A 19,772-nucleotide genomic window follows, 5' to 3' on the forward strand; every position below is an offset into this window, starting at 1 on the left:
GTTTCAGCCTACTGAGGAAGCTACAGTTGCTTCTACTGTTATCAACAGGAAGACAGCATTGATTACCAAGACAGAAAAAGAGACATTGCCATTTCAAAACCCCCAAATATCTTTCATATTTTGCTACTGGCGATGGAAGATGCAATCTTTCTGACCCTTTCAGACTGAAGCTGAACTAGGGTATGTGGAAATTTCTGCACAGGTGATGTCTGCACCACTGAAATCTCTGACTGAGCATTTTGAAAAGCTAGAACTAAGCCGACAAAGAAGAAAGCCAAAAAACCCCTCCCTCTCCTACAGCCACAGGCTCCTTCCCGGAGTCCTGGCTCTGCTGCTTGAACTAACTTTCAGTGGAAGTCCTGGCTCTGCTGCTTGAAATAGCTCTCAGCTTTACGTAAGGAGCGGTATACTAATTCAGATAAACTGAATATATTTTGGTTCCCTGCTAAGCAGGTAGTAAATTGCTTCTCTGTAGAAGTGACCGTGTCCTGTTTTATATGTCACGCATTTATATTTGTTATTCATAGTTGTTTAAAAATCAGTCTTGAAAGAAGATTTTAGGAAGCGTTCCAGAGGAGTAACTCATGAAAAGATAGATGTGAATGAAAATGAAGTGTTTTGTTCCAAGGTATTTCTTCATAACACAGGGTATGTCCGATGGTTTGTTGAATATCCCACAAGCCCAGTTTTAGAGAAAAACGTGAAGCTATGTTCAGGAAATCAAGTTGTAACTTTTGGGGGAGTTTTCAGTAGACCATGGCCCACAGCACAATGAGAAAAATGGCACAATAATTTATAATTTGCTGTCCCTGAATGATGACAAAAGGCTTAACATTGTCCCAGCAAAAAGTTCGACCTGGAAAAGAGTGAACATAAAACACATTATCCCTGATCCGTACACTCTGGGCTGGGGGAGGCAGCAAGAGGGAACAGATTTTATCACCTTAATTCAAGGGAGCACAAGTACCGCAGAGCTCAAGCCCAGGAGGCTGGCACAGGAGCAGGGAAGGAAAATGGATCCTCTAGAAAAACAGGTGAAAGAGGGAAAATCCAGAAGAAATCCCACAGTGTGATTCACCATATGGAAACTGCAGCCAAGCACACAAACCTGGGGCTGTCGGGGAAGGCCAAGAACAAGTTCCTGTCTGCAGCTTTCCACGGCTGCGGTGCAGTGAAGGTCCCCAAGGCGCAGGATGCGGTGGAGGATCTGCCCATCCCTTGGAAGCACGAGGCAGAAAGCAAAACGAGAGCACCTGACAGGTAAGATGGACTGATCAACTGGAATCATTTATTATATGATTATATATACTATGTAACTTCCTGTACATGGCTGTTAGTCTCTCTTGCTTAGGTTAAAATGCTTCTGATGATAACACAGAGAAAATTTTGAAGTTACCAAAGTCTTTATGTAAACATTATTTGTTTATCTCTGGTTTACTTTAGTAATTTAGGTATTGAATTTCAGTATGATATAATCACAAATGCTAACTTTATGTTTTTAGATCAGTGGTCACTCTTAACAAAAGATTACTAGGGAGGTAATGAACTACACTATCAAATTTGTATGCACAACAAGCAATCATGCTACTTTAAAAATATATGTATTTTAAATGCAGTAGATGAAAATATTTTTCATTTTGGATTGAAAAGACAAGTAGTATTCAGAAAAGTATTTTAATTCACAATTTCACTTACTTTTTTTCTAAGTTATGCTGGTAGTGAGTTACTTGGCTGGTAAATGTGATGGGGACAGTAGCAGTGGTCACCCTAGCACTGTCTGAAGCTGCCTTTTTTTAAGAATATTGAAGAATACAGGGATGTTAGACAGGGGACCAGAACCTGGCTAGACAGCTGGCGAGAAATCGCTGCTATCACAGCCTTGGGGAGTCTGTCATGCCCAGAAAGACCACTGCTTGATGGTCGCTGTTATCTCTCCCAAAATGAGCGAAAATACTCAAATCTCCAAAAAATAACCTGGAATAGAATTCAGTCACTCCTGTGGATAATGCTCAGAATAACTCAGTCAACAGGCAAGCCAATAGGCAAATTGGAGCACTTAGAATATTGCTTGGGGGCCATTTCTTTTTTCGGTTTTGTTGGGGCTGTCCCAGTACTTGTTAACTTGTCTATAACTTGTTACACCTCTTAGAGCTAATACTTCTCACAGGACTTGTTTCTGCTTTAAAGTAGGAATTGTCTCCCTGTACTTTATCTCATCAGTTTTCTTTTTTTTACCAAATACTTTTTCTAAGCAGAATGTCTATCAAATCTGAGTTTGAACATCTCTCTGATCTTAAAGTGTTTGACTGCAGGTTATTGATTTGCTGCTCTAGATAAGATTACTGCTTTTAAAAGCAATCAGACACAGGATGTCTACATACAGAGGGATACACACAGGAAGTCTTAGAAATTGTCTTACATGATGCTCACTGAGGTAATCTGTGCTCACGGTTAGAAGCAATGATGCATGCTCTTCTTCAAAACTTGCAGTTGTACATCTCAGCCCTGCTAGTTTTTAGAGAGTGGTCCAAATCCTTTGTGCCTGTCAGTGTCACGCCAGTCCCCAAGGGACTGATGTTTCCTGGGCAGTAAGATCAATGAGATCTATGTGTTTAGCAACCCAAAAAAGAACTTTAATGCTGTCAAAGGAGGGAAATAAAAATGCATTGGATTGTAATTAGGGCTTTCTGAAACATCTGTTGAAACAACTTCTCAACAGAAAGTTAGATTTCAAGTAAATGTTGCTTTTCATCAAGAATGTGTGTTTTTAACAAGGAACATTGTGAAAAACTAGAAAATCATTTGGCCTTCTGGACCACAACACCATTGCCAGTTTCCTCAGGCACCCCAGCCTGTTCCTGAGCAGCTCAGATATCAACACTTCCCTACATGGAGTTTTGCCATTAGCCGGATCCCTGCATGCGCCAGCTTTGTGGTTTTGCAGATGATGGGTGGGAGAGGTCTGGGTACCGCAGGCAGCGCGATCTCCGTATGGAGCACAAATATAACCCGCAGCTCGGTCAGGCCAGCCAGCAGCTCTGCTTAGGGCATGGCTCACCTGCATGGCCATGCTTCACATGAAACATGGCATGAGGCTTTCCGGGAGCGTTGGCAGGAGGGTGGTTAACCTCTGGGTCTCAGGCTGCTCTACCTTGCTACGTGGAGGCATTTCAGACACTTGCTAAAGCAAAAATTAAGTGCTGACGCGTGGGATTGGCAAACCTGTAGACTCTGAGTTCATAGAATCATAGAATGGTTTGGGTTGGAAGGGACCTTAAAGATCATCTCGTTCCAACCCCCCTGCCATGGGCAGGGACACCTCCCACTAGACCAGGTTGCCCAAAGCCCCATCCAACCTGGCCTTGAACCCTTCCAATGATGGGGCATCCACAGCGTCTCTGGGCAACCTGCTCCAGTGCTTCACCACCCTCACAGTGAAGAATTTCTTCCTTTTATCTAACCTAAATCTATCCTCTTTCAGTTTAAAGCCATTACCCCTTGTCCTATCACTACATGCCCTTGTAAAAAGTCCCTCCCCAGCTTTCCTGTAGGTCCCCTTTAAGTACTGGCAGGCTGCTATAGGGTCTCCCCAGAGCCTTTTCTTCTCCAGGCTGAACAACCCCAACTCTCTCAGCCTGACTTCATAGGAGAGGTGCTCCAGCCCTCTGATCATCTTGGTGGCCCTCCTCTGGACTCGCTCCAACAGGTCCATGTCCTTCTTATGTTGGGGGCCCAGAGCTGAACGCAGTACTGCAGGTGGGGTCTCACCAGAGCAGAGTAGAGGGGGAGAATCCCCTCCCTCGACCTGCTGGTCACGCTTCTTTGGATGCAGCCCAGGGTACAGTTGATATATCTTAATGTGTGCTTATCATTAGAGGCGTTCAGGATAATACCATTATTACACCCTTAACACACCTACACGTCTGTGTTTCAGCAGTGCTCGTGTGCAGCAGGAATCACACTGCAGCACAATCTCCCAGGTACAGGGAAGGGCTGAAGCCATGGGTGGGAGCTGGAGCGGAGGAGGCTGTGGGGGGCTACACCTCAGCCTTTCCCAGCGGGGTGCTCAATGCACCTGGGATGTGCTGGAACGTGCTTGGGAGAAATAGGAAAGGAAGGGAGACATATGGAATAGGCATCACAGGCTATGAGCGACACAGGGCGTTTGGCACAGCGTGGGACAGTGGTGTCGGAGGCAGCCCCAGCAGAGGAGGCCAGTCAAGGTCCAACGAGTGCCTTTGGGTTTTCTTGGTTTATGACTGCTTAACTTCTCAGCATACTTCTAATAACATTTTGATATAAGTGTGTGTGTGTATAAATACATGTGTCATAAGCACAGGGAAAGTTGTGCTTTCAAGTATTTTATAAAACAGTATTATTTCTGCACCAAATGTGTGCATTAATTATGCACCAAATTTAAATTTCACTACAAGATGAAGCGGTCCTGTCGGCTGGCAGTGAACCGCAGCCGGACCGGGCCGGGGGACAGCGGGGCTGGGGGGTGCCCGGGGGGGTGCCCGGGGGGGTGCCCGGTGGCAGAGAAACTGGTCAGCGGCATCGGCCACCGGAGGGTGCTGCAGGCAAAAGGAAACTGGAAATACTGTGGGCTGGAGGGTGGTAAACCGCGGCTTCATCGGCTATTGCCTTGTTTTAAGCAGTTTTCGGAAGCTGCTTTAGGCAGTTATCTTAGTCAATTTTTGGTGTGTGTTTGTGTCAGACTGGAGACACCCAGGGGTAGGTAGCACTCACATATTCCCAAATAAATAAGTTGTCCGTTAAGCTAAGAGGAGCTTTTCTTGATAGTAACTTTTACGTTTGTAGAAGGGCTTGAGCATCCCCAAACTTTTTTTTTCCCCCCAATTATCTTAGTTTAATTAAAAAACCCAACATTTATTATAAGTCTATTTGATATTTGTTTATTCAAAAGAAATAACATCTGAAACATGCTGAAGCCCAGATTTGCATAACGAAAATCCGTACTTGATGCAGAAGCTTGTACTTGAATGCACGTACTCAAGGAATTCAGTGGGATGTCTCTAAACATATATTCAGTCAAATCCTAAATGGACATTGGGAGTTACATCCCCGCATTAGACTCACATTTCATATATCTGGCCAAAAGGCTTTCTGGCTTCAGGTGCAAACCCCTAAGCCTCCACATATCCTCAGAAGGAAACCTGTCCCTCGGGTTGGAATTGCTCAGGACATGATGCTGTAGGGTTTCAGAAGATAATTTTCCCTGTTCCCTGTTTTTTTGCTCTCTACAAGCTTCCTGTCCTGCTCCCCTTGTCCCCACAAGCTGTGTACACCCCTCCGATCTGTGGCCCCATCCCATCCAGCACCCCGCAGGAGGTGGCTACTGACCGTGCCATTCCCCCAGTCTCTCGGGGGAAGCCCCCATGGTCCCAAAGGCTCCCAGGGCCACCAGTGTTACGGGAGAGGGGACCACAGCATGGGAGGTCAATGGGGATGTGTCCCATTTCCCCAACCCGGCAGGGAGCCATGCCCCTGAAAGAGGGAGTTTCGGTCCTTCCCTACCCCTCCCACATTGCCTTTGCTTTGGGGGGACAGAGAGACAAGCAAACCCAAAGTCCCGTTCACCCCCAGGCCCTGCCTGGGACTTAAATAAACACAAAGGAAGAGCTCCAGTGTGATGCCGTTGCCCACAGCCAGCTCTGCCAAGCAGGGGGTGGTCACAGACCGAATTTCTCCACAGTCAGAGTGGGCAGTGCTTTGTAGCAGAAATTATGGGGGGTTGTACAGTGTGGGCAATAATCCCTCTGCCCTTGCTGGCAATAGCTGTTCTAGTAAGAAAAATTGTCCCAAACACAGAGTAGGCTATTAGGTTGTGGTTTCCAGTGTATCGATGCAATTATTTCCTTTATAGCTAAAAAGTTTTACCAAGCATGATACACCGTGTGTGTGTGTGAGTGTGTGTACACATATGTAAAATGGAGAGCTTTGAGACTGGTGCTTGAAGGAGTCCATAAATGCACGTGTCTGAGGAAAAGGAGTAGTTGCCCATCACTACCACACAAAATCTTTTGTAACTAAATTCCTTCTGATAACTACACATGAGGTGTTACCTCATGTTAAGCTGTACGGAAGACTGACACAGATAAAATTGGAATGATGAAATTAGGTCCTGTGCTCACCCTTACAAAGAAATATTCCCTCCATGAAGAAGCATCACATCTGGGTGGCGATCCAGTTTGATCCATGACTGTAAAGGTTTCCTATTGGTAATAGAAGATAGTACTGTAATTACAATCTTAATTATGTCAATCTTAAAACATTGAAAATATTAATATTAAAAGATTATTTACATTTTTTCACTGATAGAAGGATGGAGAGAAGACCTCTGTCTGAAAGAGGGTGCCATGTTTAATGGGCACCTGTGGAGCAGCACGTGCTCCAGGAGCATGGGGAGATGCCTCTCCCCCCAAAACTGTCAGCGATGTTGACCAGCAGTAAACCAGCTTTAGGCTCATTGTGGACAATGAGCTCAGACAGTAACCCATCTATTTTCAGATCCTCTAGCCCTTGTATTTCTTACATCAGTATAAATTCTTTTTAGAAGTGGCCTTAACATTTTTAATTAAGAATATACAACGTATTTCCTACTGTAGGCAGCAATTAAAAATACCAATTTCAAATGTTCAGAATTTGATCTTTTTATTTAATTGTGGATAGTACGTGCGAGTGTGCACTGCAGTAGGGTGGGTGGCATTTCCCCCAACGAATGCCTACACAGCTCCCGGTGGGGTCACCTTCTTCGACACCGGTGCTAGATCTGTCCATGTGAACCCATTTGTTTTGTAGGTAATTACTTTTCTTTAAATTACTTTGTATATTGATTCCATAATCAAATTGTTCTTTTTTATTGGTGTGCTTTAGTTGCCAGAAGATGTTGGGTTTTTTTAAGGTCAGCAGCACATTTTTCCAGAAATGATCCACAGGGGAGATGATGAGCTACTGGAGCTTAAATTTTCCTGTAATGTTCTATCGGCTGCCTTCTGCGTATATATATTCATGCATTTTGAAAGGGGTTGTAAATGGCTTTCTTCACAGGGGTACGGAGATAAGGCTAATGAGCTACATTATTAGAATACTAATTGGCAAGTCTCTGTTGTGCAGGACGACCCAAAACATCTTTGTTTAAAGTGAACTGTGTAGAGGAAATTCAAGCGATCAGGAAGACTCCAATTGAGCAAATGGCATACCTGGGAAGATATAGAGGAAATTACTCAAAGGCTGCTCATTTTTACTGTGCTGTATATCTTGTGTAACATTCCTGATCTCAGTAAAGAGCAGAATTTGGCTCAGTAATAATAAAGTGATTTCTGGTAGATTAATAATCATCAATTCATATAAAAGTGCAGGGTGTCTCGTTGCACAGTATTTCTGCTTTAATGTTTCAGGGGTTGTTACAAACTGAAATGCACAGAAATGACAATGTCAGTCTGAATTTATAGATGAGATGAGATGGAGGTCCTCGGGCAGGAATAACGACATCACTGGTGCTTAAGGATAGCTTCAGCACAGTGTGGATTTGTGGCACATCTGGGAAAGCTCTTTCATCACGGAGAGGTCTCAGTTTATAAAGGGGCTGCTATTTACTGTTTTGCTAACTCCCACAGGAAAACAACTTGAAGCAGACCTGCTGAGATTTTTCCTTCTAAGTAGAGCACCTGTTTTATTATGGCAGTAACTTCTTGTTGTGCTTCCTGGACAGGTTACAAAAGGGCAGTACCCAGGACAGTCCTTTACTTTATCCTCTCTATGATCACGAAGCCCACATTCCTATTTTGTCGTAGGGGTATCTTATATACAGCATAATTCATATGGGTGTTCTTGTATCTCTGAGAAGTAGAAAAGAGCTTTCTCAGAGCGTAAACACCCTGTAGATTTGTGCAAAGCAGCAGCCATTCTATGTCGGGTCTGCTTCCCCCTCAAGACCGCAGGAGCTTCCATCCCACATCTTTCTCTCAGAAAGAAAACTGCAGGCGCACTCCTGGCAAAGCCCGGGGTTTTGAACAAATCCCCACCGAGACCTTTCTGCATCAGCTGACCATTTCCTGGCATGCCTCACGGACTAGACACACCCCGCAGTGACTGTTTCACATCTGTATCTTATCAGCAGTGTAGGGTTTTTCTTGGGTAAAAACAACAGATCAGTAATCATAATCAAAACACACATTCAGCATACCTTGGTACAGAATTGAGACTGGCATTGTAAAAGCCTGTTCCACAGAGCTGTTTTTAAAGATAATCATTCATTTAATCATTCATTTTCCAGAGTACCGCTAGGCATAGCAGATTCAGTTGTCATTAAATCTGAAGTGTTCTTCCCCTTAATTTTATTTTTGCTCAGTCCTTGTAAATAATAAAGTCACATCTTTTTATAGGGTAAAAAACCCAGTATTAGCCTGAAGAATTAATTAGCTGCAAAATCTATTATAAAGTGAACTTTCTTTAAAAAATGCATTATATTTGTAAATTAATATGCTTGTGTACACACCCCCTACATATATATACAAATACATTTTTATATGCATAGCATTAATTTGCAGGCTTGCAGCAGTCAAAGCCTTTGGGGAAGTTGTTATACTGATAGGTAATAGCAAAGGAAGAAAAAAAAAAAATATTTTTGAGCATACTCTAGCATAAATTAGCAGGAACCTTTTCTTGGTTCCTGTCAGGGACCTCATCCTTTCACTTCTGATAGAGAGCTAAGATGCACAACAAAACACTTAAATATCTGGAGAATCAAATTTTGAGCATAAATGCAAATAGCTAAATTAGATTAAACTTAATTTTTTATGACTAGTTCACAGTCCTGATAGGCACAACTTGTTGTGAATTCATGGTTTTCACAAAGATTTCACATAATGGGCCTGAAAAAGTGGTAGAACTGTTTGATAGCATCATATGTCTCAGCATAGACTCGATGATCCTTACAGGTCCCTTCTAGCTTGAGATATTCTATGATGTCATGGACATTATGTATCCTTCCATGCTATTATAATATGCATATATAGAAGCATAAATACATATTGTGAAGATTTCGTTTTGAGATGTATTGGGAAGAGTCACAATTCTGAAGATGTTTGGTTAGATAATTAGGTGAGAATAATGAATATTTGACGTACTATTTAGCATTATTAGCTATTAGGATGTTGTGTTATCAAGTCTTAAACTTCTAGTTTTCTGGCTTTAGTCTGGTGTCATAAAGACACAGAAACACAGTGTATCTGCCTGCCCAGCCCCAAACCAAGTAATTGTGTCAAATAATTCCCATTAAGTTACTAATTCCTACAGATGGTGTGAAAAGAGGCAGGTGGCTGAGAGAGACAGAGGTTCACCTGTGCTGGACAGGTTGCAGCGGGAAGTCAGCGATGCTAGCAGACACAAGAGAACACGCACAAAAAGGTGTAATGGACAACCTGGCTTCATTAATTGAGCTGCAGGTACTTATTTGTTCTTTTGGAGACACTATCCAAATGTAATACAAGTGTAAGACAAATTTCATAGGTCAGACTGACTCCTGGGTGGAAAACCTTGCAGCAGCTAATCCCACTGCGTGCAGATTTGGGGTTCTTGGGGTGCTGGCCCGACGGCAGAGAGGGGACAGCCCGGCTGGGGGGAGATCAGGTGCGGGATGGCTCCAGACTGACTGTGCTGGAGAGGTTAACGTAAGGGTGGCTGCACGTACATGGGATGGTGCTCTGTATCTTTGACAAACCTCTCCTGTTTATAGGGTTTGGGTGTTACTGTGCTCCACTAAAATCAAAGAGAATTTTTCTGCTGAATCCAGGGGAGCAGGACGTCTCCTTGCCCCTCTCATCTGCTTCACAGTGGCACAAATGTGAGGGCTTCCTTCATACGCATGTTGTGTCCAGCCTGCGAGGTCAGCCCCTAATCCCCGCGCAGAGGACCTGTGAGCGTGCCTCCAGTCCTGCACATCCCAAGCCCACCACATTTGCTGCATGTATGCGGATGGTCTTCAGCGCATGTACGCGGTGGGGTTGGTATGCACAGCGGATGTGTCTGCACTTCTAGGTCATTAGAAGTCCCAGATAAACCTCCTGCAGGAAAGAAGAACATGTCCAAGTAACTAAGACCTGTAATGGCCTTACGCAGATCTGTAGAGGCAGATGTAGGAAATTCTGTTCTGTCAATGACTTTTTCTAAAGACAAATTGCACCAATGGCCAATTTCCTTCTTGCTATAAACAAGAACACACCCTAGGGATACAACAAATAGATGAAATGAGTGTCAGAACGGCTGTCAAGGAGATACCAGCATGCATTAGCAATGCTGTGATGGTCATGAAGGTAAGAGGACTGTAAAATATTCACACGTATTCAAATCAAAGCAACCTTTTCAACCCATGCTAATTGTACCAAGAGAGTGACTGTAGAATCCTAAAGGCTGTAAATTTATAATTTAACAGATTTCTGAGAGTGTTAATTGTAGCTGTGTTTCCTAAAAACTGCTGTGAAAAGGTCATCTAGGAAAGAGAACGATGTTTCGGTAAGATTAAGCATCTGCCTTCAACCCAGAAGACCCAGGGGTTCCTTGTCAGGACTGAGATCAGGGCTGACGTCTTGCCCTGAACTCTCGCCCTTGGGCTGCCTTTCCCCCAGGAGCAGCCCGAGTTACGGTCAGGGTGTCAGCCTGCGTTTGCTGCATTAGCTCCGCATTTACGGCTTGACTAGGTTCCCCACCACTTTGAAACCCTTCCTTTTTAAATGTCACATATTAATGCTGCAGCTGATCTCGTATCTGTGACTTTGTGATCTATAATAAGAAATAATGCTTGTGAGCAGCCAGGTTCTTGACAGATTGTCACGTTTTCATTATTTTTATATCTTTCAGAGCTGTTTCGATGGTTCGTTTCCATTGCTCTTCAGAGCCTAATTACTACAGAATAGGTGAACCAGGGGGATGCTTTTATTCCCTGCTATGTTGTGTAATTATGATTTTCAAACTGTATGGAAGACTTGGCTGTGAATTTAGCAGCAGAGCACACGTTCTCCTAACGCAGGGGAAGGGACCATTGCAATACCTGCTTGTGAACGGATCTGGACAGGGATGGATGCTTGAGCAGGTGCCAACCTGCCTCTCCCAGCAGCCAAGGCAGGCACACTCAGCTCTGGCATTGCCTGTTGCTGCCGTCAAAAGGCTCCATTTCCTGCAAATTAATTTTGAAAGTACAAAAAAATCCATTACTAACAACTTGACTAGGCTGAGTGGAGCTGAATGGCTTCTTTGTCTGCAGTTTTCACAGGAGTCCCCCAAATATGAAATTCCTGATCCCCAGCTGCCCCTGGAGACGCTCCCAGCTAAAGGCTTTATTTCCTCATGGCCTTTTCAGCCCTTCCAGCCGCAGCAGCAGGTAGATGCATATGCTACATGAGGGATTCCAGCCATAGAATTACTGCTTGTATGTTACAAATAGAGATTTCTGTAAGGGTTAAGTGCTAATAAAGTTTTTAAAATCCACATTACTGCAAATATAGAAGACAAATATTTTAAATTCTTTAGCTGGAAAACAAATTGATGCTATTTATGTTTCCTGGGTATGTAACAAATAATGATATTATCTAGTATTTTATATATAACACAACATGTAAGTATATTTTATAGCTATCGTACCATATTTTCCAATACCATAATGACTGTCTTCTAATAGATTTGTCTTTTTAAAAAGCATTCTAACATCATTTACCAATTACATGAAAAGTATATGTAAATGTATTACAAATTCACTCGTAAGCACCACTTACCCAAATGAAATACCCCCAATAATTAGAGGATGATACCAGCAATTAATGTAAACCAGGTTTCTAAAGGGCAAAACAACTAGTTTTCAGTGCAGAATCAGCCGTTATTCTCAAAACAATGCATGATTAAAATAGGTAAATTTAACCTGTTCTGGTGGGAGTACAAGAACCAAGGCCACGCTGTCACATGCTGCTTTTTGGATCGTATAGGAGTCATCAAATAGTTTTAATTATAAACCTACTCATTCTCTGTTACACACTGCTTCAAAATCCAACATGAAAAGAAAATGCTATAGACCTCTTCTATGCACATATATATGTATATGTGTGCGTGTAAAAAGAATAGCATCCAGTTTATTTCCAAAAGTTTTTCACAAATAAATCCTTTGTAATGGAAGGAAACAGCTTTTTAAAACCCTGCTACTAAGCATCAAAGGATCAACACTATTTTGTCCTGTAGCAGAAGTAGTTTATAGCGTATCTGTGTCAGGTTTCCTCCTATTTCCATTAAAGAAAGATGGGTAAGCCTAATTGCGCTGCGAGAGCCCCTGGCATTCTGCACTTACACTTCATGACTGTGATGCTGATACCAGAAACCCAGCTTTGCCCCACATGTGGGTCTGTTTATGGCATAAAATTGTGAAGAAAAGTGAACAGAAATGGTTAAAAATGAGACGTACTGGCTGTTACCCTCATTAGTCACAATCTCAGCCGAGCGCCAGTGATGGGAGGTGAAGGGTGGGGGCTCTGCGCTCCAATCTAGGTCAGGGCTTGGCGCAGGCAGCTCGCATTAGAGAGGTGACGCCTGAAATCCCCAACCCGCCCTGACGCAGCGTGGCTCCAGGCTCGCCCCAATCCTGTGAAGATGCTGAAAAGCTTCAGGGGGACCCAGGGCCCCAGGAACAGCGTTTCAGATTCCAATCCTATAAATATTTATGAATTGGAAAGCTTTTATGCTCATGAATAGTTCTTTTGTGTAGCATATGTTCACAAGGTTTATCAACAGAAATTGGTAACGTCGGGTAACTTTCCTTCAGTTGGTATATTTGACTATCTTAAGGGGGGGGAAAAACCCAGAATTTTCCAAATCAGTATGGTCAGGAACAAAATACACCATAAACATATTCACTGGGACATCTTCCAAAAATTGCTCTTAATACATAAATGCCAAAATCAAAATAAAAATTAAGAATTTTAAGTGGACAGTAAAAAGATTGTTAATTGCTGATTTTTGAGGTTCTTGGAGCTGGTGACTGATACTCGTGCCACAGAAGCCATTTGAACGTGGCCTTGAATGCAGTCAGTCCTGCTCCCTGGTATTTATTGCTGGGCTGGCAGCTGGCAGGGTGAGCAAACGGCTGGGGAAAGACAGGGCAGGGACTGCGGGAGCCTGGGGCTCCCGGGGTGTAGCAGCGGGCGAGCGGGGCGGGTTGCAGCAGGTGAGGATCAGTCCCACTCTTTGCACCGCAGGAGTCGGGCAGCATCATGTCAAGCTTTCTGCTGAGGGGAGACCGTGAGTGCTGGGTGCTCACAGCCGCTGCTGCACTCACAGGTGAATGCTGCGGGCAAAAGGTACAATGAAGTTTTTATAGCCACCTAGCTTTGCCCACAGCATGCACTTAAAATTTTATTTTAGCTTTAAGCAGGATGATGTTCCTATAGAAGCTTCCGAATTTTTGCAGAGACTCATTTTCAATCAGTAGAGAATTAAACTAGGGAAATTGCATGAGCGGTCTTCAACAACTCACCTGGCTTGCACAGTCAGATATTAGCAAAAAAGGTCTTAAAAAATAAGGTGCACTTTTTCTAAGCTGCAGTTGCAGCTGTCATTTGTGTAAGCATTGAAAGATCCATAACTATTATTAGCCTGATCTTTAGCTACTGTAAATCACTGTAACTTCATTGCAACTAGTAGAGTTTTCTCTTTCTCCCCAGAAAAAAATTAAAAAAAACAAAACAAAAAAAAAGGGGGAAAAGAAAAGAGAAGGGTTGTCCCCTCTTCCTCACCAGGGACCTGCCCTGTCATCTTCCCCAACATACAAAGTTCACCATTCTGTGGAACTTATTTGAATTAAATGGCCACTTTTTTTTTCCTGTTTGAAATGGTTAAATAAAGCCCCTCAGTATTTCATTCTGTTCATGATTTCTTATCCTCCTGTTTTCTATGACCTCCTCCCTCTCATGCAGTAGTTACCAATGGGTTATCTGCATTTATAAGGACAGGGGCTGAATATGCCATAAATTTACTCATATTACTTTGTTCTTAGTGATACTGCATGTGGATCTAGTGGGAAAGGAAAGGGAAAACAAAGAGGAAGCCAAGCCTAGCCCATTTTTTCTTAACACGGAAATGAAATTCCACTTTTGTATTCTCAGCATGGATGATAACTGGGAAGACAGGAGAGCATTCGCATTCACAGGTACGAGTGACAAAGCTTGTGGTTTCCCAGGTGAGGGTGGGATCCAGCCCCAAGGCCTGCAGCGTTTGTGCGAGGGCTCTCTGGAACTGTGGTTTCCCATAGCGTATGATAAGGGTCCCAGGAGACAGATTTATTGGCCCACCTACATCTCACAGAGGGCAGCTGGGTTCCAGGCATGTTCAAGTTTCGCAGACGATCAAGAGCCTCAGGCTTGTACCTGCGGGCTCTTGGTCGGGAGAGAGGGGTGGTCTGCTTTAGAAACACCTCCAGCATCTCTTGCCCTCCCTGCAGTGCCCAGGGTGCCTGAAGGACCGGCCAGCAATGCCACCGTGCAGCACCAGGCTGGGATCAGCACCAGTACGAGCCCAGGCTCACGAAAAGTGTTCAGCTGACGGGTGCTGGGGACTGAAGCCACCAGCTCAGGTTCGTTCTTCTAATTTCTGGCAATTCGGCCCTAAGCAGAATGCCCCCAGGCTAGAAAGGACTATTTTAGTCCCCAAATTCACTGCGTCTTTGGCCTTTTCAGTGAGACAGCCGCCGAGGTTACCAGCTGTGACACTGGGCACACCACGAAGCACACCTCCTGGTGACATTCGCTGCACATTGTTAGGGTGCTCAAGCAAATATTATTTCACATTTTCAGCCAATTTGAACTTGCACCCATGTTTCAACCGATTATCAACTCTGCTTAACGTAAGCAGAGTGATATATCATAAAGTATTAACTCTAGTGAGTTGAATTACTGCCTATGTGGTTTAGTTACCTTTTTGTTATTCCCTGAACATTTCTCCTATTTTCCCCAGCAACTGTGAGAGATGCACGTCCAGTGCTAACGGTGTCTGCCTCTCTCAGCCATATGGTCGCTTGTGCTGCTAATGCGCGGGTCAGTGTTGGCTGCGAGGGCAGATGGTCCATCTGCTGAGCGTCACTGGGGATGGTCTCATCCATAACCGCCAGCCTCCTCACTTCCTACCAGGGCCATACGACAGGCAAGAGCATGCGAAATGGGATTTACAGCTCAGGGTGGTGTGTTTAAACAAACTCCCAGCAAATCCCCTTAGTACCATTTATAAAGAAAGAAACATATATATATATATATATATATATATATCTATCTTTCCATTGCAGCCTTGGTAAGAGGCTGTGCGTAACAATAACAGGCTAACGAAGGCAATCATTCCTTTTCCATATGAAATTTTATCCATAATCTTTGACAAATTGCATTTCTGGATTGCTCTATTTCAGTGAAGCTGCAGTTTTTCACAAGCAGTGAAGGCTCAGGTGCACAAATATTAGAGATCCCTCCATTACCATTTTTGAAATGCTTCTTTTGTCCCATTTTTACAGCTTTCTGAAAAAAAATCCCTTTGGCAGGAGATTGCATGGTGAGAGAATGATAACTGTGTTCCTTTTAAAATAAGCAAACGTCAGCCCTCCAGACAGTGCCCCAGACAGCATTTAAGTGACATTTGAAATGGCAGTGGACATGATCTTCAGTGAGCGCACAGCACCATTGTTTGCCTTCATGTAAACTCGTTGTGACTTCCTTACCCTGCCCTGGCGCTGCCTACCTGGTTGCTCTTTGGAGGGACATACTCGTGCATAAAACAAAGTGGCATCTTTAAAATTCAGTCTTACTTACTCTTGATTTCTCTAAGTTCCATGTCTTGTTAGGAATTGCTTATTAAAATTCTTGAGGTTTTCTTTTCCACATGCGAGCAGGGTAGCCCCTGTCTCGAGGCCGCCGGGGAAGGGCTAACTGCGGAGGGGAGGAAGAGCCACCCAACCTGCGGGACCTGCAGGCTGGGCAGCCGGGCGGGCTGGGAAGGGTTAATTCATTCCCCACACAGTGCAAGAAGGCTGTGCTGGGCAGGGGGGGTTCAGCGTACCTATGGGTGAGGTTTGGGGGGAGGAGGGATGGGGAATGGGGGCTGCTTTTCCTGTCTGCTCACTGGCTGAACTATTCTGCTTTGCCCTAGAAATTGCCCTTCTGTCTGATGTTGGTCTCATAGCTAAATGCAAAAACCGATGAAGAACGGTCCAAGAACAGAGCAGACGAAGGGATGGACCAGCTTGAAGGCAACCACCCTTCCCACCCAAGGGCCTGATGTCCTTTTGTGCCATCTTTCCTCTCACTTGAGGAGGTGGAATTTGGCTCTGTGGGTTATTAACTTGTCCTCTCCTTTCTCTGCCTATTATACTGACGTAAAACTATCAGTAGGGATCAACTCTCTCTGAAGTAGCTTATATTGCTACATTGTCGCTTTGATGTCCCCCGTGCCTGGCAGTAGAATTTAGCATCTATCGCTATCCCGGCGACATACGGGGATGTATATCCATACGGGATGGCCGCTGAATCCTGGGTTTGGAAATGGAGCAGGGGAATCGTTTCTGCTTGGAGGGCATGTTCTGCCACCGAATTAGGCAGCCTTCTCTCTTTACCAGCTCTTTGCCAGCTCAGAAATTTAGCTAGACTTGTCTTAGCCTTTCTTTCCTTTAGTTTCTGACAGGAGAATAATCTGTACCCCTCCTTGTAAATAATAGTTATCAAACAAATCATCTGATTGCTATTTACTGACTTTAATGCAGAGTGGCAGTGTCTCAGCATGTTGCAGGTCGCTGCTCATGCACTCACTCTCTTTCGGGGTCCCAATCCACAGCACTTCCCATGTCCTGGGAATTCCCTTGCAGCAGTGGGATGCTCCGAAGGGGAAGGATGCTGCGGGAGGTGGTGTTCAGGAAAGGTGGCCTCAGAAGCTATGCGAAGCTAGACGGGGCAAATTTTAAATGCATCTTTCATTATTATCATCATTATGTCCTGAGTGTTAACTGAAAACTATCACGGGAGTATTGCTTAAGAAAAATGAATAATACAATGTATGGTACAGCCTAGAGAAAATAGTACATTTAACATTCAATAAATTATATTCTTTTTTTTTTCAGAGAAAAACCAGCAGTTGGATAAGCCTACTCCAGCTGTAGACTTAATTGAGAGCTACTTAACACAATCTAGCAAACCCCATGAAATGGAAATGTTGTAGTGCTTGGGACTAAAAATCGCGTGTTGGAGAGAAGCCTGGTTGTAGTTAATCCTTATATTTATTTTATTTTGTAGGTACCTGCACCGCTTCCAAAACTTGTGTTGAGTTTATAAAGCTATGAAGAAAATCCCTTGATACTGAAATTCTAAAAACTCTCCAGATACTTGTACGTCAATCATCTGTTTTAAACCGGACAGTGTAAACAGCAAAGGGAGCTAAACTACAAAAATGTAAGAAAACAGATTGTTCAGAAAAGCGTTATATTTGTACTGAAGTAATATGACATTTTAAATCGAAGGTTATGGATTTTGATATCAGCATATGATTATATTATAAAAGTAATTTTAACAAATTCCAATCCTACCAGACAGAAATACCAATAGTGGGGTTACATTGATGAGCTACATTTTTACTTTAGCATTTCATGCTTAAAACACGTGTCCATTCTGAGTTCTACTTAAATACTTAAAGTCTTAAAATATTTTATTTAGTTGGAAGAACTGCAAACAACAGTTGAGGTAACTGTCTGCAGTCTAAGGCATTACTGAACTCTTGCTGGAAATCTGCAGGAACGTGCTGTGCTGGCATCTCTGAAACGCCTTAAGGGAAAGGCCTGAAGATGCAGCCCTGCCGTCCCGGGGGGAGCACGGGAGTCCGGGAGCTGCTGGGGTGTGGATGTGCGCGGTACCCGGTGCACTGCTGGGGACTGGGAATGGTGACGACGAGTGCGTTCGGAAGTGGCTTGGATCCGTTTCATCGCTGTTTACTCAGGCCGTGCTTTTGCACGTGGTGTGTATGTGTCTGGAATTTCAGTTCCATTTCCATTAATTAGACTTTCTTAATCATGTTTTTTTTAATTGAAAAGCTAACTGTACAGGACAGGTACACGTGTAAATAAGGGATTATGCTTATGTACATGTTAATATTTATATGTAAAAAGATATGTACATAGGAAAGAAAAAAATGGCTCCAAGAATGTTTTCAAAACTGTTTTTCTTACAAATGCACAGACAGGAAAGTTACATTAATGTGCTCCTTAATTTCAACATAAGGGTCTCCACTCAATTTTCAGTCACTTTGCGTTTGATCCCACTGGCGTTTTGTACGATGAGTTTGTACGATGAGTCCTTGACCGTGGCACAGAGCCGTTCTGGAGACAGTGCCACCCTTCATCTGTGAGACGAGCTGTGTCAGATCTCGTTTGCTGTCTTCTCACCTCTGGGTCGTGCGCATCTTTTAAAAACACAGTCTCAAAGCCACAGGACCGTGGCAGGGGTGGGCATCACCCTGATCTGGGGCTTTTTCCTGCAGCCCCTCCGTCCCTCGGTGCAGGTGTAACACAGCAGTGGAAAGGTGGGCTTTGCAGCCCGGGGAGGGACCCCAGCCGTTCTCAGGCTGGCGAGCGCCGGCTCCTCGGGCCAGCAGCCCTAAGTCAGGGGCTGCCAACCACTCTAGTTTCTCACCCGTAAGCATCTTTTATAAATTCCCCAGATGTCCTTCAAATAACGACACAACAGGGGCCAGATAAACCAAGCGCATCACGAGATGCGTTACTGATGCGGCACGATCGCTACGTTTCGCCTGCGAGAAACGTTAGCTCTGTGTGTGTCGGCGCGTTAGCTCAGACAGGCAGAGTTTCTGAAGGAGCACCGAAGCGGTCAGGACGCTCCCTGCCCGCGTCCCGCAGCCGTGGTACGGGCCGGCTGCCGCCTGCGCAGAGCAACACGTCTAAACTGAAATCCATTGGAACTGCAGCTTGCTTTGTCGACAGCCGTGCGTTGTGTGTTTCAGGCCTGTACTTCTTGCTCAAGCTGTTGGAGGACTGTGGCTATTCTTTAAAGTATTCCGCTTTAGTAATATCTGTAGCCTTCAGTGTATCCTCGAGTGCCTTACACAGCTTGGGAACAAAACTCCTGACCGTGAAGAGAAAATGCCCCCGGGGGTCCCCCTGGGGGGACGGAGGCCAGCTCCCTTTGCACCCCGAATGCCGCCACCACCTCGCGATGGGCAGCGGGCGTTAGCACAGAAATGGATTTAGTTTAGACTCAGGAAATCGTATTGTGAATATGTGTATCAAACCCTGTACTTATGTATTGTACATTTTATAAAAAGGAACTATTGTAAACTTATGCAAAACGTAAACCAGAGAAAATGTTTTTTTCCAATGGCCAGCGTGCCGTGGCTTGTGCGCTCTAATATAACCCTGACGACCGTACCCTAAATACGTAATGTTTGGTTCAGTGCTGAAACAGTAATTGACAGGCCTAAAATAGGGCTCGATTGATCAATTACAGAATTTTACACATATTTTTGTATTGTGATTCATATGATATATATCGAGAGACTTTCTATTCATTTGTAAAATACATAAATTATTGTAAGCTTTTAATAAAAAGATCTGTTTTAAACCTTCGAATGCGGTAAATTGTTTTGGTTCTTTTCCCCGGTTGCAGGAAGGAAGCCTTCGATCGGTTACAGTAACTTTGCTGATGCTTCTTTTACAATGCAGTAATTTCTTGACC

General features: G+C 44.0%; 1 protein-coding gene across 35 annotated transcripts in view; it reads left to right on the forward strand.

Annotated features, from left to right (window-relative positions):
• Nucleotides 1–19,666, forward strand: part of JAKMIP3 (Janus kinase and microtubule interacting protein 3) — a 91,129-nt gene extending 71,463 nt beyond the window's left edge. For 16 of the 35 annotated variants that reach the window (XM_052799452.1, XM_052799458.1, XM_052799453.1 and 13 more), the window contains one exon: nucleotides 8–130. Coding sequence is in view for 19 of the 35 variants with exons in the window: in XM_052799435.1 (XP_052655395.1) it covers nucleotides 8–154 (147 nt within the window). In the remaining 16 variants the exon portion in view is untranslated. Of the gene's footprint in view, nucleotides 1–7; nucleotides 1,261–14,056; nucleotides 14,633–17,324 lie in introns of those variants that run through there. The other 19 variants (XM_052799434.1, XM_052799450.1, XM_052799451.1 and 16 more) reach the window with 5 other exon arrangements.
• The last annotated feature ends 106 nt before the right edge of the window (nucleotides 19,667–19,772 follow it).

Source organism: Harpia harpyja, chromosome 10, assembly GCF_026419915.1.
Source record: "Harpia harpyja isolate bHarHar1 chromosome 10, bHarHar1 primary haplotype, whole genome shotgun sequence".
Lineage (NCBI taxonomy): Eukaryota > Metazoa > Chordata > Aves > Accipitriformes > Accipitridae > Harpia > Harpia harpyja.